This window comes from Denticeps clupeoides, unplaced genomic scaffold, assembly GCF_900700375.1.
Source record: "Denticeps clupeoides unplaced genomic scaffold, fDenClu1.1, whole genome shotgun sequence".
Taxonomy (NCBI): domain Eukaryota; kingdom Metazoa; phylum Chordata; class Actinopteri; order Clupeiformes; family Denticipitidae; genus Denticeps; species Denticeps clupeoides.
Genome location: NW_021629698.1, coordinates 19,230 through 36,947, shown reverse-complemented (window position 1 = coordinate 36,947; position 17,718 = coordinate 19,230). Strand labels below are relative to the sequence as shown.

General features: G+C 47.8%; 1 protein-coding gene, 1 long non-coding RNA gene and 1 pseudogene across 2 annotated transcripts; 1 reads left to right on the top strand and 2 right to left on the bottom strand.

Annotated features, from left to right (window-relative positions):
- The first annotated feature begins 5,427 nt into the window (after nt 1-5,427).
- Nucleotides 5,428-8,643, top strand: LOC114771950 (uncharacterized). Its single transcript, XR_003743875.1, has 3 exons — nt 5,428-5,583; nt 7,813-7,972; nt 8,083-8,643. It is a non-coding gene; the product is annotated as an uncharacterized LOC114771950 (long non-coding RNA).
- A 3,680-nt stretch (nt 8,644-12,323) lies between these two features.
- LOC114771946 (neuromedin-B-like) lies at nt 12,324-12,732 on the bottom strand. The gene is made up of 2 exons (XM_028965152.1): nt 12,546-12,732; nt 12,324-12,466 (listed from the first exon to the last, which is right to left on the bottom strand). Exons 1-2 carry the CDS (start codon nt 12,724-12,726, stop codon nt 12,324-12,326), a joined length of 324 nt encoding a protein of 107 aa, XP_028820985.1. The 5' UTR covers nt 12,727-12,732.
- A 1,002-nt stretch (nt 12,733-13,734) lies between these two features.
- Nucleotides 13,735-16,028, bottom strand: LOC114771945 (N-myc-interactor-like; annotated as a pseudogene).
- Nucleotides 16,029-17,718: the final 1,690 nt, after the last annotated feature.

Genomic DNA, 17,718 nt, shown 5'->3' with positions numbered 1-17,718 from the left:
AGACCCATTTTACCTCCGGGCGTAAGACAAACGGCCATGGAAGAAGCTCACGGGGTGGGACACGTGGGGGCAACCCAAATGATGAGGAATCTGTCCACCTGGTGGCATCCGCAATTACATGATATGGCCCAGTACCTAGTGAGAACCTGCACGGAATGCAACCTGTACGGAATAAAACCCACATTGAAACCCATGTTGGGCATCTTCCCAATTCCACTGTGCCCAGGAAAAGAAATTGTGATTGACTACACGGATATGGTTGAACGGGTAGGACGACATAGGTACCTTCTGGTCATGGTAGATGCATTCTCGGGCTGGCCAGAAGCCTGGCCCGTGACTAGAGAAGATAGCAAAACGGTGGTCAAGTGCCTGATTAACCATTACATCCCGCAACACGGGTTTCCTGAAACCATTAGGTCAGACAATGGAACTCATTTCAAAAATAAGGATCTGCAAACAGTTGAATCTGCCTTAGGGTTAAAACACAAGTTTGGCACGGTTTACCATCCTCAATCACAAGGTAAAGTGGAAAGAATGAACCTATCACTCAAAACTAAATTGGCAAAAATCTGTGCACCGACCAAAATGTCCTGGGTTGACGCGTTACCATTGGCTTTAATGTCTATTCGTAGCTCGGTGAATAAAACCTCGGGGTACACGCCTTTTGAGTTAGAACATGGACGTCCCTTTCCTGGTCCTTCGTCACGACTGTTTATGACTACTGAAGCATCTGAAAAACTGTCTCCAAAGCATATTTTAACATTTTACAAAGTGTTCTCTCCCAGCATTCTACGCAGGTCACAGGCCGAGGGTCCCAGCCGCCTGCAGGCAACCCCCCGAGTCCAGGGATAGAATACGTACTCCTGAAGGTGACCAAACGGAAATGGAGTGAACCCCGTTGGACAGGGCCCTACCAGATCACCGAGAGGACGTCACATGCAGTTCGGCTCAAAGGAAAAGGAGACACCTGGTTTCACCTCTCCCAGTGTGCGGCTGCACCTGAACCAGGCCGGACTGTCCCGGAGATCCAGGATGCCCTAAGAGCAGATGCTGGACACAACTGACCCCAAGATACAACCGGCTGGTTGTACATTTCCAAAGGGGGATTACCTTACTTCGCGTCCTATTATACTAGTTCCTACATTTTACTACTCTTAATTTGCATTTACTCAGTGTTCATATTGTTTTATATATTTTCTCTATAACCATGTCTTGGCCATTTCCAGACATTATGACCTGGAGAGAGAGAGCTGTCGTCTTTCTGGTCTTTTGTGCACTGGCCAGTGTTCCTATCGCTATTTTGCTGGGGTTCGAAGGCCTCCCCCAGCCCTTCCGCGCCGTCAACGCTACGGCTTCACCCGTGGCAAATTCGACCGCTTCAACACCGCTCCCCGTTGCTAACCTGACCACCCCATCTGCCCTCATGCTGCGACCTTCCCGAACCCGGACCAAAAGGTCTTCTTCTTCCTGTGGGCAGTTGGCCCCGAGGGTAAAATCAGCAGACTTGATCCTTTGCTTACCAGTCCTTCCACCCCACCGCCGGATGCCAGTGATGACGAAGAAGGTGTAATGTGGTCTTATGTCTAAATACTCTTTTGATTGTTTCTTCCTTCTTTTGTATCATTACGGTCATTTCTTATCATGTATTCCTGTTAGGTTACGGACGATTCAGGCCGACCCAGGGCAGGGTGGCTGTCATGTCTGTTTACTCCTCACTATAACCTTAAAAGACCCAGAGGAGATGTTCCAGCTTGACTATATGTCCGTTCTGTTTTATTGAACTATTAAATATAGTTCAAAAGGGGGAATTGTAGAAATATACTGCTTTGACATATGTTACTTTGCTAAAGACTGGTAAAACATCTGTTATCAGATGTCGTGCAAACAAAGGAACAAAAGACTCACTCAAAGAGGAAGTGAAACATATCACTCAAAGAGGAAGTGAAACAAGACAACCGTACCCGACAGTGTTAAAACTGTCAACTTTGCACCTTGTGGTTTGACCCTGCTGAAGGGGTTATCTGCCCCTGCCAGAAGACAGTACAAACAACCAGAAGACCCCAAAAGAAGACCCCACCCCAAAAGACTTTGGTTGTCAGTACCTATAAAAGAGCTGAGCACGCACTGAAACATCGGAATCTGTACACAGAGTGCTAGTGGTTGTCTTCTGTGAACATTAAAGATTCCCCCTTCTGCGCAGACTGAGTCTTGAGTCTTCATTCTTTCTCAGCCTTGAGCAATGCATCCTCCAACAAAGAACCTGGGTTGAAGGACCCGCGGAGAAGACCAATAATCTCACAAATTTATTCCTTCAACATGATGGGGGCTGGTGCTCTTGCTCTTCTAAGTTTGCGGAGGAAGTAGTAAGACGCTGCTGTGCTTTCTGGCCAGTGCAGTGGTGTTATTTGTCCAGGAGAGATCCTCAGTGATGTGCACACCCAGGAACTTGGTGCTGCTCACTCTCTCCACGGATGCACCGTTGATGGTCAGAGGAGCATGCTGAGTGTTTCCTCTCCTGAAGTCAACAACAATCTCTTTCGTCTTCTCCACATTCAGGGAGAGATTGTTGTCTCCGCACCACGTGGCCAGGCGGCTCACCTCGCTTCTGTAGTTAGACTCATCCCTGTTATTAATGAGTCCCACCACAGTCGTGTCATCCGCAAACTTGATGAAGAGGTTGGAGCAGTGTGACGGAGTGCAGTCGTGGGTTAGCAGAGTGAAGAGAAGGGGGCTCAGCACACATCCCTGAGGAGCCCCCGTGTTAAGGACGATGGTGCTGGATGTGCTACTGCCAACCCGTACTGCTCGTGGTCTTCCTGTGAGGAAGTCCAACAGCCAGTTACACAGTGAGGTGTTGAGCCCCAGCTGGATCAGTTTTTGTGTGAGCTGTTGTGGGATTATTGTGTTAAATGCTGAACTGAAGTCTATGAACAGCATTCGAACATATGAGTCTTTTTTGTCCAGATGTGTGAGTGCTGAGTGGAGTGCAGTGGAGATGGCATCATCGGTCGAGCGGTTGGGCCGATATGCAAACTGGAAGGGGTCCAGTGAGGGGGAAGGGCAGACTTAATGTGCTTCATGACTAGCCGTTCAAAGCACTTCATGAGGATGGGGGTAAGTGCAATTGGACGGTAGTCATTAAAGCAGGAAGGAGATGACTTTTTTGGCACCGGAATAATTGTTGTATCTTTGAAGCAGGTGGGGACGACAGCCTGGGAGAGTGAGATGTTAAAGATGTCTGTGAAGACACCAGTGAGTTCCACTGCACAGTCCCTCAGTACACGACCAGGAATGTTGTCAGGACCCGGAGCTTTGCGAGCGTTGATCCTGCTGAGGGATCTCCTCACACTGTCCGGGGACAGAGTCAACACCTGGTCACCAGGAGGGGGTGTGGTCTTCTGTGCTGTGGTGCTGTTTTTCCCTTCAAAGCGAGCGAAAAAGGTGTTCAGCTCGTTCAGCAGGGAGATGGTGCTATCACAGGTCTGTGGAGGGGGCTTGTAATCCGTGATGGTTTGTATGCCCCGCCACAGGCTCCGTGTGTCTCTGCTGTCTTTGAAGCGACTAGATATTCCTCTGGAGTACTGTCTCTTTGCCTCTCTGATGCCACGGGAAAGGTTGGTCCTGGCTGTCTTCAGGCTCGCCTCGTCTCCAACTCTGAAACAAATCAAATCACTTTTACAAGTGTGAAAGTGCATGATATACATGAATTTATATACATGTATTTTGACCCCAGCTGAAATGCACTATATTGATGCATATTAAATCACTCCGTCTTTCAATTTGGAACTTTAATTTTGAAACGTTGAATATAGTGAAAAGTGCAGCAAGTGCCTTAAATTGGATGAGCAACTGTATTATTTAGCATTTTCGGCTGCAGCAATTGAAAAACCAATGTGTTTGTTTTGTGTGCAAAGAGGAAGGAAGTGCAGGGATCAAAAAAGATATATTGAACATAAAGAAACTGGCACGAGGGCCAGAAAAAAACATAATCACAAACTGGAACGTAAGGTAAATCTCCTCACCGGCTGCCTGAGGATCCAGCCCTGTTGCTTCCCTGGGTTAAACAGTGCCAAAGGACACAAGGCCAATCATGCTTGCTGTAGATTGATTGAAGGTCAGAGAGCTTGGTACAAATGATGCGTTCAGCTGATGGAACCACCCTCTGTAGGGCTCGCCTGTCCTGCATGGTGCTGTTCCTGAACCAGGTTGAGATGTTTCCCATTAGGATGCTCTCTATGGTGCAGGAGTAGAAGTTCCTGAGCACCTTGGAGGGCAGTCTGAAGTCTCTCAGGCGTCTGAGGTGGTAGAGACGCTGACGGGCCTTTTTCACCATGGTGTGAGTGTAACAGGACCATGACAGGTCCTGCGTTATGTTAACACCGAGGTATCGGAAGCTGTCCACTATGTCCACTGGGCTCCGGTTTATGACAGGGGTCTGGTAGTTCCTCTCCATCTTGGTACTAAAGTCCACTATTAACTCCTTTGTCTTGGGGCAGTGGTGGCCTAGTGGTTAAGGAAGCGGCCCCGTAATCAGAAGGTTGCCGGTTCGAATCCCGATCTGCCAAGGTACCACTGAGGTGCCACTGAGCAAAGCGCCGTCCCCACACACTGCTCCCTCTTGTACCAGTTCACTAGATTTCCAATATCTCGTCATCTCGAGATCAGGCCCACCATGATATGTCATCAGCAAACTTGATGATGGTGGTGGAGTTAGTAGTGGCTGTACAGTCGTGGATGTACAGAGAGTACAGCAGGGGCCTCAAAACACAGCCCTGGGGGGCTCCAGTGCTGAGAGTGATGGAGGCTGAGAGATGTCTGCCCATCCTTACTGTCTGTGGTCTCCCAGTTAAGAAGTTGGAGATGCACTGACAGAAAGATGAGCTGAGTCCCAGATGCTCCAGCTTGGGGGTGCGTGTGTAATGTGCACGGGCCCTCGGCCTGTTCCTGACATCGGCTCGTTTTCCCCAGGGCCGCCGATTCGCGTTGTATCCTCCTTTGTCCTTCCTCAGGATCTCACTCGTCCAGCTGGGATCCGGAGCTGTTAAAATCTTCTAAATGTAAGTGCATTGTATTCTAATAGAATCAAGAGTGTCTCTACTGTATTAAATGCGCTCAATAGTGGTCGATTTGCTGATGAAGGTCTAAAAGACAAAAACAAAATAAACGGGGTTGGAGCAGTCGCGACAGCAGCTTACCTCACCAGCACCATCTTGGAACTCTTCCAAGATGGCATGGAAAGCATACCAGTTTCTCTCCCCGAAGAAAGTGACCATGCAGAGGTACAGTTTTCAATCGAGTTGTTTGGCTTTCCATCAACTTTAAAATATCCAGTATTTCAGCCTAAGCCAGATGCCACAGTGTTTGCTGCATTCTTTCTGTACTGTTGTCATGATTGGGTTTACTAGGCTTCCGTAGTCACATGTTAAGTTGTTCTAGGAACACATGCTTGGCAATAAAGATGGCTGTTTTGACAACCGGACTTCGACTACGACACGGTGATTGCTAAATTCAGCAAACATTTTGTGCCAAAAAGAAATGTCATGCATGATCAAGCCTGCCTCCACAAGCGTGTACAAAATACAGGTGAGTCTGTCGAAGCTTTTGTCCGAAGCCTGTATGAGCTGGCACATAGCTGGAACTAAAGAGGAACAAATTAAGAGACAGAATTGTGATCGGCATATTAGATACGGAGACCTCCCAAAAGTTGCAGATGGAGCTGGATCTCACGCTAGAAAATGCATTTCAAATAGCGCACCAGTGTGAACAGATCAAAACAGAATGCAAGCCTGCCTGCCGATTTTACAGTGAATGTGGTTCAGTGAGGGAGACGCTATCTCCACACGGGCAAGAGCAGGGACGAGCGACATCTTCCGAAATATGGAGAACCAAGAGTCTGATCCAGATGTAATGGCCTACATGGGAAAACGTGTGAATGTCCAGTCAAAAATAAAAGGTGCAGAAAATGCAGGAAATTAGGATATTTCAAGCAGCGTGTCAAACAAAAATGCTGTTACATCAAGCAACATGACTGATGGTGAGGACCTGTTCTTCCTGTTTCCTGGGATCAGTGAATAAAAAAATGTGAAATTACAGCCTGAGTGGATTGTGGGGATACCTGCAAACGGCAGTACAGTAGTATTCAAAATAGATACAGGAGCAGACGTCACAGTTATGTCACAAGCTGCATTTCTGAAATTGACACAACAGCCATGTTTGCTTAAGGTCAGGCCTGAGTCGGGCCTCACCAGTCCAGGAGGTCAAGTGCAGTGTCTGGGCAAATTTCTAGCCACAAGTACAAAGGACAGCAGTACAAGTACTGGGTCACTATCATAAAACTTATGCTCACAGCTTGAGCCACTGCTAAAAAGATGGGCCTCATGAAAGAGTTAACGCTGTCATTGCTAATATGCTCCATATACTGTGCATAATTATTAGGCAACTTAACAAAAAAAAATATATACCCATTTCTATTATTTATTTTACCAGTGAAACCAATATAACATCTTCACATTCACAAATATACATTTCTGACATTAAAAAACAAAACAAAAACAAATCAGCGACCAATATAGCCACCTTTCTTTGCAAGGACACTCAAAAGCCTGCCATCCATGGATTCTGTCAGTGCTTTGATCTGTTCACCATCAACATTGCGTGCAGCAGCAACCACAGCCTCCCAGACACTGTTCAGAGAGGTGTACTGTTTTCCCTCCTTGTAAATCTCACATTTGATGATGGACCACAGGTTCTCAATGGGGTTCAGATCAGGTGAACAAGGAGGCCATGTCATTAGTTTTTCTTCTTTTATACCCTTTCTTGCCAGTCACGCTGTGGAGTACTTGGACGCGTGTGATGGAGCATTGTCCTGTATGAAAATCATGTTTTTCTTGAAGGATGCAGACTTCTTCCTGTACCACTGATGTAGGTGTCTTCCAGAAACTGGCAGTAGGACTGGGAGTTGAGCTTGACTCCATCCTCAACCCGAAAAGGCCCCACAAGCTCATCTTTGATGATACCAGCCCAAACCAGTACTCCACCTCCACCTTGCTGGCGTCTGAGTCGGACTGGAGCTCTCTGCCCTTTACCAATCCAGCCACGGGCCCATCCATCTGGCCCATCAAGACTCACTCTCATTTCATCGGTCCATAAAATCTTAGAAAAATCAGTCTTGATGTTTCAGCTTGTGTGTCTTGTTCAGTGGTGGTCGTCTTTCAGCCTTTCTTACCTTGGCCATGTCTCTGAGTATTGCACACCTTGTTCTTTTGGGCACTCCAGTGATGTTGCAGCTCTGAAATATGGCCAAACTGGTGGCAAGTGGCATCTTGGCACCTGCACGCTTGACTTTCTCAGTTCATGGGCAGTTATTTTGCGCCTTGGTTTTTTTCCACACGCTTCTTGCGACCTGTTGACTATTTTGAATGAAACGCTTGATTGTTCGATGATCACGCTTCAGAAGCTTTGCAATTTTAAGAGTGCTGCATCCCTCTGCAAGATATCTCACTATTTTTACTTTTCTGAGCCTGTCAAGTCCTTTTTGACCCATTTTGCCAAAGGAAAGGAAGTTGCCTAATAATTATGCACACCTGATATAGGGTGTTGATGTCATTAGACCACACCCCTTCTCATTACAGAGATGCACATCACCTAATATGCTTAATTGGTAGTAGGCTTTCGAGCCTATACAGCTTGGAGTAAGACAACATGCATGAAAAGGATGATGTGGACAAAATACTAATTTGCCTAATAATTCTGCACGCCCTGTATGTGGTAACACCACCATGTCGTATTCCATTTCTCTTTTGCCAAAAGTAGAGGCGGAGTTGAAACACATGCTGAACTTGGGCATAATAGAAGAGGTCACTGGGCCTACAGATTGGTGTGCTCCAATGGTTCCTGTGGAGAAGAAAAACAGAGAACAAGTAAGAGTATGTGTTGACCTGAAACGTCTCAACAAGTCAGTGAAGTGAGAGAGGTACATACTGCCCACAGTAGAAGACATTGCTCCAAAACTAGTTGGAGCAAAAGTGTTCTCTACCCTTTAAGCTTGTGCGGGTTCTGGAAGATTACTTTCTGCTTTCACAGACTTCCTATCGGAATCACCTCAGTCCCAGATATTTTCCAGAGGCTGATGTCCACACTGCTCAAGGACCAGGAAGGAGTCGTTGTAGTGATGGAGCAACGACAGAAGAGCACAACAGAGCTACAATACTTTGGTCATGTAATTAGCTCAGAAGGTCGGAAACCTGACCCAAACAAAGTGAAGGCTCTCACTTAGATACAAAGTCCATCTAACAAAGTCCACTGTAGGGGCAGTGGTGGCCTAGCGGTTAAGGAAGCGGCCCCGTAAGAATCCGGTTCGAATCACGATCCGCCAAGGTGCCACTGAGGTGCCACTGAGCAAAGCACTGTCCCCACACACTGCTCCCCGGGCGCCATGACATGTCATGACATGTGTGCACCGTGTGCTGTGCTGCTGTGTATCACATGTGACAATCACTTAGCTATCACTTTGACTAGAGCCGGTGTGTTGTAGGACCCAGCAGATGCCTCGCTGAAGGGGGGGGGAGTGGGAGAGGCCGGCCTTAACTAACAACGTCACTTCCACTGCATTGATCAGCACATTGATCAGGTTAAATGTTTTTTAATGAGTCTTGATCAATGAAGCAGAAGTGACATTGTTAGTGAAGGTTAGTGATTGAAAAATGCATTGTCAACTGGCAATTGAATTTCTATTCGAATAATTGTGCTTAAAATCCTCGATACTTAGAAGAATTACATAAAGATGTAACCTTTAACCCTACTTTATTAATGTCCTGATTTATAAGCGAAGAAGTCAATTTAGCTGTGACCAGATCAGTTTCAAAGTTCAGGTTCTAATGTCATTTGTCACACAAACCGGGATCAGAACAAGAGAGACGAGTAGGAGGAGACGAGAAACCTCGGTGCGGCAGGACGCAAAGAGGCAGGTAAGTTCCTTCCGCTTTTAACTGCGAACGCGGCCGGCGTGAGCCGCAACACCACACTGATGTTGTCGTTTGCGTTTAAGGCACAATACAGGACGAGACTTTACTTTACTTACTTTACTTTATTTTGCAGACACTTTTATCCAAAGCGACTTACATGAGGAAAACACCAGCAATTCTCGTTCGATTTCTATAGAATTAGAGTTTACAAACTAAGATCCCTGATAAGGGTTAGGGTTAGGCCATATACAAGTAACCAACAAGACATTCACCACAAATAAACACACTCAATACAGAGGACTAACAAAGGCAGGGAGGAGTTATCCCAAACATACAGCAGCAGGTGGAGGTACGAACTCCTCCCACTACAGCAACGTAAAGGACAGGGAGAGGCCCGGCAGGTACAGCAGCCTAAAGGTTCTATGGTGTTTTAGGACAGATGTGTGTGAGGAAGAGGGAGGGACATTTATGGGACCTGTTCAGGCTAGACAGGTTGCATCTGAACTGGAGAGATTGGGGAGAAGTTCAGGAAGGTAGCGCCCCCACACACTGCTCCTCACTGCTCACCAAGGGTGATGGTTCAATACAGAAGACACCTAAACCAGTGGTTTCATGGCGGGTGTCTGTTATAAGTAATGTTGCTTTAATTTGACTTTTAGTCTAGTCTTGACAGTCCAGCTTTATTAGTCTGAGTCACATCCAGACCCACGTCAGGCCACGCAGGCGCATCTTCGAATCGGCAAAGCTGCGGCGAGAAAAATCCCGTTGTAGAATTTCGCATTTTCACAATCTACCCACTGCAGTATTTAACAAAAGCAATGCGCGCATGTGTGTACGACATATGTGACTTTGTGAAAGTTGGAGATTTCCAGGTTTTTATTTAATGATGTCTGTCGAATACGTAGTCGTCACATGACCAGAATTTACATCGCGTCTCGGTTTCGTCATGTCGTAATGTTGGAAAGATGAGGAACGTGATTTAAGGGGAAAAGGTCTCTGTACAAAAACTAAGTACAAGTAATTAAAAGGCCAATATAAATATTATGTGCTCATTATGGGGGTTTTGTTCATATCAACTGTTAATACTAACATTTTCTCAGAGAGAGAGATCTTTATAACACACTTTATAGAACTTTATAACACAACTCTATAAATCTCTGTAGTCACCCAAACACAGAGGTTCTGTAGACGCGAGAACGGTTCCACCGTCAGGATCCTGCCCCCTTTGAGAACCCAGAAGAGCCCATCCAGTGAGCAGCAGGCCGATTTCCTGGTGCTGCCAAACTTCACCGCCAAGGTAAACCCTGCAACCGCACATCCATCATCACTTCTAATGAATCCATGTAAACATCTGGTCCCTTCTGGCAGGAGACTGATGAGCTGTCCGTCACCAAAGGAAGACGTGGACCCGGGGGACGATGGTTGGTGGGCGGGGAGAAGGGGGCGGAGTTTGGCCTGGTGCCTGGGTCAAAACCCCTGTCCCATATAGAACAGAGACTGGACACACCCTTTGGTTTGACCTTCTCACAGGAACCAACTGTTCTTTGTCAACAGCAATACAGTCTCTCTCTCTCTCTCTCACACACACATTCACCATTGTCTCTGGATGTAAAATCACCTGGTTTCACTGTGAAGTTCTCTGGAGGTTCTCTTAGTTCCTTATTTAATTTGGGTGTTAATGTGTGTGTGTGTGGCTCTGTGCTCTGACCTGCTGTGCCTGAGAGTAATGTGTCAGAAACGTTCTGAGAACGTCTGAGTAACGTCAGTGATCTGCTCTGTACCAGGGGATGAACAGTGAAAACTTCATCCCTCCCGATCTCTACTGTTTAGAATAAATGAATCAATACTTAGATATTTGACCGGATCCAACAAATGTGCATCATTTATTAAGTATAAAGCATTTCATACCAACAGTGTCATAGAGCAAATAAATGCATGATAAAAAACACACAATTAAAATCATAAATACATCACATTTCCTATATATAACAAATACATCAAATATCTGATATATAAGAAATACATGACAGTCACTGGGCACCTGATCTGCTTCTGTGGAGGAACGTTCTCCTCCACAATTCACCTCCTGTTGCTACCACATGGACTTTTCCACAATCTTCATCAACAGGTCAGAGTCCTGGAGTCCAGAAGACAACAGAGCAGTCAGTAACCTGCAGAAGAACTCCACCCCATTCTCCAACTACACCAGCTCTACCCTATTCTCCAACTACACCAGCTCCACCCTATTCTCCAACTACACCACCTTCAGCCTATTCTCCAACTACACCAGCTCAACCATCCCAAACACCACCGCCACCCGAGGCGCCAACGACCACCACCGGCAACCGAGCGCCAACGACACCACCGCCACCGCAGGCGCCAACGACACGAGCGGCACCGCAGGCGCCAACGACACGAGCGGCACCGCAGGCGCCAACGACACCACCGGCAGCCGAGGCTCCAACGACACCACCGCCACCGCAGCGCCAACGACACGAGCTCACCGCGCGCCAACGACACCACAGCCACACGAGGGGACAACGACACCACCCCCACCGCAGGCGCCAACGACACGAGCGGCACCGCAGCCAACGACACCACCGCCACACGATTTTGACAACACACACCCCACCTCATTCCAACGACACCAGCGCTACCCGATTCTCCAACGACACCACCTCCACCCGAGGCTCCAACGACACCACCGGCAGCCGAGGCGCCAACGACACCACCGCCACCGCAGGCGCCAACGACACGAGCGGCACCGCAGGCGCAACGACACGAGCGGCACCGCAGGCGCCAACGACACCACCGCCACAGAGGGACAACGACACCACCCCACCGCAGGCCAACGACACGATCGGCACCGCAGGCGCCAACGACACCACCGCCACACTATTACAACGACACCACCCCCACAGACCATCGACCCAGCTACCTATTCTCCAACTACACCACCTTCAGCCTATTCTCCAACTACACCAGCTCAACCTCATTCTCCAACTACACCAGCTCCACCTATCGCCAACTACACCCCTCCACCCCAGGAGCCAACGACACCAGCAGGCGCACAACGACACCACCGGCACCCAGGCGCCAAGACAAAACCGCCACCCAGGCGCGAACGACACCACCGCACCCAGGCGCCAGACACGACCGGCACCCCATTATCCAAACTACACACCTCCACCTCATTCTCCATCTAACACCACCATATCTCCAACTACACCATCTCCCATTTTCCAACTACACAACTCCACACCATTCCAACTACCCACATCCACTTCATTCTCCAACTACACAAACTCCACTTCATATCCAACTACACCACCGTGTTCATTCTCCACCTCATTCTCCATCTCACACCCTTTTTGATTGGCTTACCGGACTGTCTCGGGTTTCCTGTAGCGCCACTCTCAACGCTGCTTCGATCAGGTCGCCCGGTTCTGTCTGTTCTGGTAAAACCTCCCGCTCCCTCACGCTCTTTTTACCCATGAAGTGACCTGAGAGACACAGATCAGTGCGTGGCTCAGACGTTCAGATATACAGAAGCAGAGTGGTGATGATGAAGAAGACTCTCACCTGTGGCCCACAGGTTCCCGCGTGGGTTCACTTTGATTTTGGCCACTTTGTTGCGCAGCTCCGTCAGGTCCACGCTGACTGCGGCCGCGAAAGACGCGCAGACGCAGATCAGCAGCAGGCCGGACAGCAGCGAGCGCTGAGCCACCGACCGGACACGGGACGTGGACTTCATCTTCATCATCCTCAGCCAGCGGACAGGCACACACGCTGTGGCGCAGACTGAGCTTATATGGGAGATCTGGTGGGTGGGTGTGTCTCTTTCTCTCGCTCGCTCTCCCTCGCACACACACACACACACACACACACACAACATGACTGGCTGGTTAAAGTGAACTAACTTCGACCTTGCAGGTCACACGTTAACCAGTTCACTTCCAGCAGAAACTGGAAATCAAAAATTCAAACATGAGAGAAACACTGTAATGATCAGACTCTGGATGCTGAAGCAGATCCTTCTCAGTTGACCCCTGACCCCCAGCCCAACGATATCAGCCAGGATCAGATATACTGAGGAACTTGTAATCTTGTGTTTCAGAGCTGTTCTGGCGAGAAATGCTAATCAACACTGATCCCGTCAACGAGTTCTAATGAGGAGACAAATGGAACGTTTGTCCTGTTCCTAACCTGTGACATTTAAAGTGTCATTCAGTATCTGGTGTGTGTAATGTGTGAATATGAAATCTGTGAAGTGTGTATGTGTGACTGTTGCTACTGGTCACCATCTCGTTCAGAAAGACCACGGGAATGTTAAGCTGAGAACAGCTGGCAGGTGACACACACACACACACACACAGACCCTGAATGCAGGCAGATTTGAATCAGAATATCATTGTCTGGTGACGCCCATCACGGCGTTCATGACCTGCAGCCGGCGGCGGTGGTGACGTTCTGACTTCACCCGGCGTGGTGGGAAATGCCAGGAGTAGAGATGACATTTCAGAAGCGCCAGTGCCGCCACATTTCAACGTTCACATCACGCTCTGCATAATTAACAACGACTCGTCCAACGTCAAGGTGAAGGTCACTGGGTCACGGTTCTGTCGAGGAAACCCGCCCATTCAGCCTGAAGGTCCCAGGAATCCACCAGAGGGTGCAGCTGCTGTCAGAAAGCCAGCCCAATACAAACATTCACCCCAAATCTTTTTATTTTTCCTCAGAATAAAACAGAAAATCTTTACAAACAGTCCATTACATGGAAACCACACAGTCGAATCCACTGAGGAAGAAAACAGATCAGAACCAGAGGTCTACACAGACAGTAGAAGGTCTGAATTGCTTCTAAGCCTCAGCTGTGTCTTCACTGAAGAAGGCGAGCAGCTCCTTCCCGGTGGAGACGTAGCGGATGCTCTCCACCTCACCTCCATAGTTGCTGGGCTTCTGAAAGTGAATCTCCAGGTGGTCCTGCAGGTCCTCTCCTCCATCACATCTTCAACCCCCCGCAGCAGGACAGTCCGTCTGGGAGCCCCGCAGTACGTCTGTGGTGATAACAGAGGGGTTTCTGATTAATTTAAATGAAAGTTTCCGCCTGGATACTAGAACATGATCTTTTAGACCGTGTCTCCAATCCCGAGTGGAATCTGACTGTCGTTGGAATACAACTGAACTACAAGTATGTTGAACGTCGGGAAAATGATCATCCAGGTCCAGTTATTCCACGTGTTTGTGTTTCTGGCAGCTGATTGGTCAAAACCACACACAAAATATGGATAATCACCAAATAAAAGTCCAGTTTTGTTAACGCTGCTTCTTAAACAATGTTCCTGATGGCTCGATTTCGAGGGAAAAGACTCTTCCGTACGTACACGTACAGACGCAAATACAGTTAAATACAGAGGAACGTTTCACCGTGTCACCGTGTGCTGTGCATCACAATGACTATCACTTCACTTTAATGGATCAGGACTCCATAAAACCTGAATGCAACAGTCCAGCGTTGATGTGGAATCTTTTACATACTTCATGTCTGTTTTCAGCACCTGGCAAGCGGCACAGCCTGGGGTTCGTTTTTGTTGGTTTCCTTTGTTTTTCCCCTTTGTGTGTAATGTGTAATGTGTAAAGTGTAGTGATTGTCACATGTGATACACAGCAGCACAGCACACAGTGCACACAGTGAAATTTGTCCTCTGCATTTAACCCATCACCCTTGGTGAGCAGTGGGCACCATGACAGGCGCCTGGCGAGCAGTGTGTGGGGACGGTGCTTTGCTCAGTGGGACCTCAGAAAACCTTCTGATTACGGGGGCGCTTCCTTAACCGCTAGGACACCACTGCCCGTTTTTTTTTTTTTTCTTTTTGTGTTTGTGTTAATAAATCATTGTTCCCAGTATGTCCCGTTTCTGCGCTTCCTTCCCCCGTCAGCCCGTGGACGTGACACTAAAATCTCCACACACACACACACACATACACACACAGAGAAGCAGAGTTGACCTGGAACTTGCGGAGCTTGTACTGGTAAAGTGGAGCAACATCAACCATCATCTCCCGGTTGGCATCAACACGAACTTCCTCTTCAGGACCAGGTTCTCAGCAACTGACAGAAGGAAATGACATAATGAGACGTGCATTATTCACCAATGTGCTGTAATGTCAGGACACACACACACCCCCACTGCTGAGGAACAGGATCGCCCGCTGCCTGCGTTTTATCGTACCAGACCTTCTCCACCTCTCCCCCACCACGGCTCGGGCGGGAGAAGCTCATCTCCAACCTGTCCTTCATACGTTCCTCTGGCAGGACTGGCGGTGCATTCCAGAACTGTACCATCTCTTGGAGACACTAGATGCACCTAAAACACAGACATCCACAGTTAGAAGCAGAACCAGCAGAACTGCCTGCCTTCGGAACATCTGAGGAACCGCACCTCAAACTTGACGGAAGGCTCCAGAGTCAGGCAGAGTGGCTTCACACTCATCTTGTTCTTGTCACAAGTCACCTGACACTTGGCCAGGCGCAGCAGTATCTGGTCGGCCACTAGACCAGAAAAAAATGGAGGTCAACTAAGGCCTCGGTACAGTAGAAGAATAAATAGAGTAAAGAACAGCAGGCCTCTGCAGAACATCACTTACCCTTTCCTCCTCGAATGTGATGAGTGCCTCACCGCCTGCAGGAGAAACGAGGGTCTCTGGGTAATGGTAAAGATCCGGTAGTCTCCTCACTTGAGTCCCCGTGATCCTCTGGGCCAGTGAACTTCACTCGCTTCTCTGGAATTTCAGCTTTAATCTGACAACAAAATGGAACCAGAGGAGTAGAGTACAACGAGAAGGGGCGGAACTCTCCTGGGTCAGAACTTTATCTACTTTTGGTCTGAATGAGGTCTGGACACTGAGCACACACCTTGAACCTCTGTTTGAGAGAAGCTGTCTCCTCTGTTTTGGTCCTCATCTTCTGAAAGACCTCTAGTTTCACCGTCAGGTCTTTATTCTCCTTCTGAAGACCTTCGGTCTGTTCCTTAGCAGCAGAATCAGAACCGTCAAATGGAATCATCAGCCCTTCAATGCAGGGTTATTCTGATATATTTACCTGCATGTCCTTCAACATTTTGTGTATTTCCCCTCCAGCTGCTCTGTTCCTGGAGACAGAGATGCATTGCTTCCTGAGCCTTTTTCTTTTCGTCCTCAGCATAGTTTCTCCAGGAGGAGCCTTGACTTCTCCTCCTGCTTTCTCCAGCATTACCTAGACAGATGAATGCAGAAATGTTTGATGGCTCTTTGTGTTCTAGTAGTGTCAATATTTCATTGGTTTCACCACAAGGCAGCACCTTCCACTTCAGCAGATTCTCCAGCCTGGACCAGTGCTGTTCCTCTGAAATGCTCACAAGCTGCCAACCAAACACAGATTATTACAGTTATTATAATTCAAGGTCTACTACAGAACACAGGTTTGTTCCAGGTAATCATCAGTCCTAAATATCGATACTATATGATGCTACGTAGGTATCAGTATTGGATCTATTCTAGCACAATCACTCTTCCATTTCTATACCATTTACATTTACATCATTTACAGGGACAGTCCCACCCCGGGAGACACTCAGGGTTAAGTGTCTTGCTCAGGGACACAATGGTATGAACCACAAAAGTGGTTCATAGCCGAGTGTGTTAATCACTAGGCTACTAACACCCTTGAACACTATTTGAACATAAAATGATGCTATACTTTCAAAATCCACTTCTCTATCAATTTATTCATAGCTCGGTCATAATTACATGTCTGATGAATAAAAATCACATCTTTAATTCTGTATTCCACCTTGGCCCTGACAGACATTCATTCATTTACAAGGAGTGTAGGGGCAGAGATTTGTTCCAGTAGAAACTTAAATTGAACTGAATATATTTGAATCTGAATTGAATTGTACTGCACGATTGGGTGCACCTGGAAACCCACCTGGTTGACATCAGGGCTCCATGGCTGGAGCCTGGTTAGAAGGACTAGTTGAGCAGCCCATCGAGGATGCAACATTTTATGAGCTCTGGCAATCGCCACACGCCTGCGGGTTTGTTTCTGTTCTCCCCTTTGTTCCTTATTAATAAATCATTGTTTGCAGTATGTCCCGCCTCTGCGCTTGTTCTCCCGTCAGCTCGCTTACGTGACGTGTACGAACTGAATCTGAACGTATTAAATTGCATGTGAATTCCAGGAAACTGAAACTGCATTTACATCCCTTAAAATGTGAGGGAAATTCAGTTCTCACAATTCAAGTTCATTTTATGCGATGCACAATTTCCACATTTACGACAGCTCTGCGGGTCGTGGTACGGGACATTCAGGGACATTAAGAACTGGTGAGAACAGTGCCAACAGTGGCATGCCAGGCTCCCCAGGGGGGTCTGAGGCCATTTGAGGAAATAGATATGTGCTTTCAACAAATGTGTTCTTGAGAATGCACATACAGTGGCACAGTCCCCCTTTGAGGATTATGTGCTGGTTCGTGCCCAAGCGGTTGCAGAGCCACCTGGGTTGCCAATTTGAAGCTGAGCTGAGTCAAGGCCTCTGTCGGCTGCTGGGGATAACAAAGACTTGGACCACGCCCTTCAATGCTGATTGATCAGCTGCCGCTTCTGGACCCTGTCTGGACCGTGGGGGTGAAATGGATGGGCATGTCAAGCAGGTGGCGCTTGCTTACAACACCACGACGTATGCCAGCACACAGTTCTCCCCCTATTTCCTTACT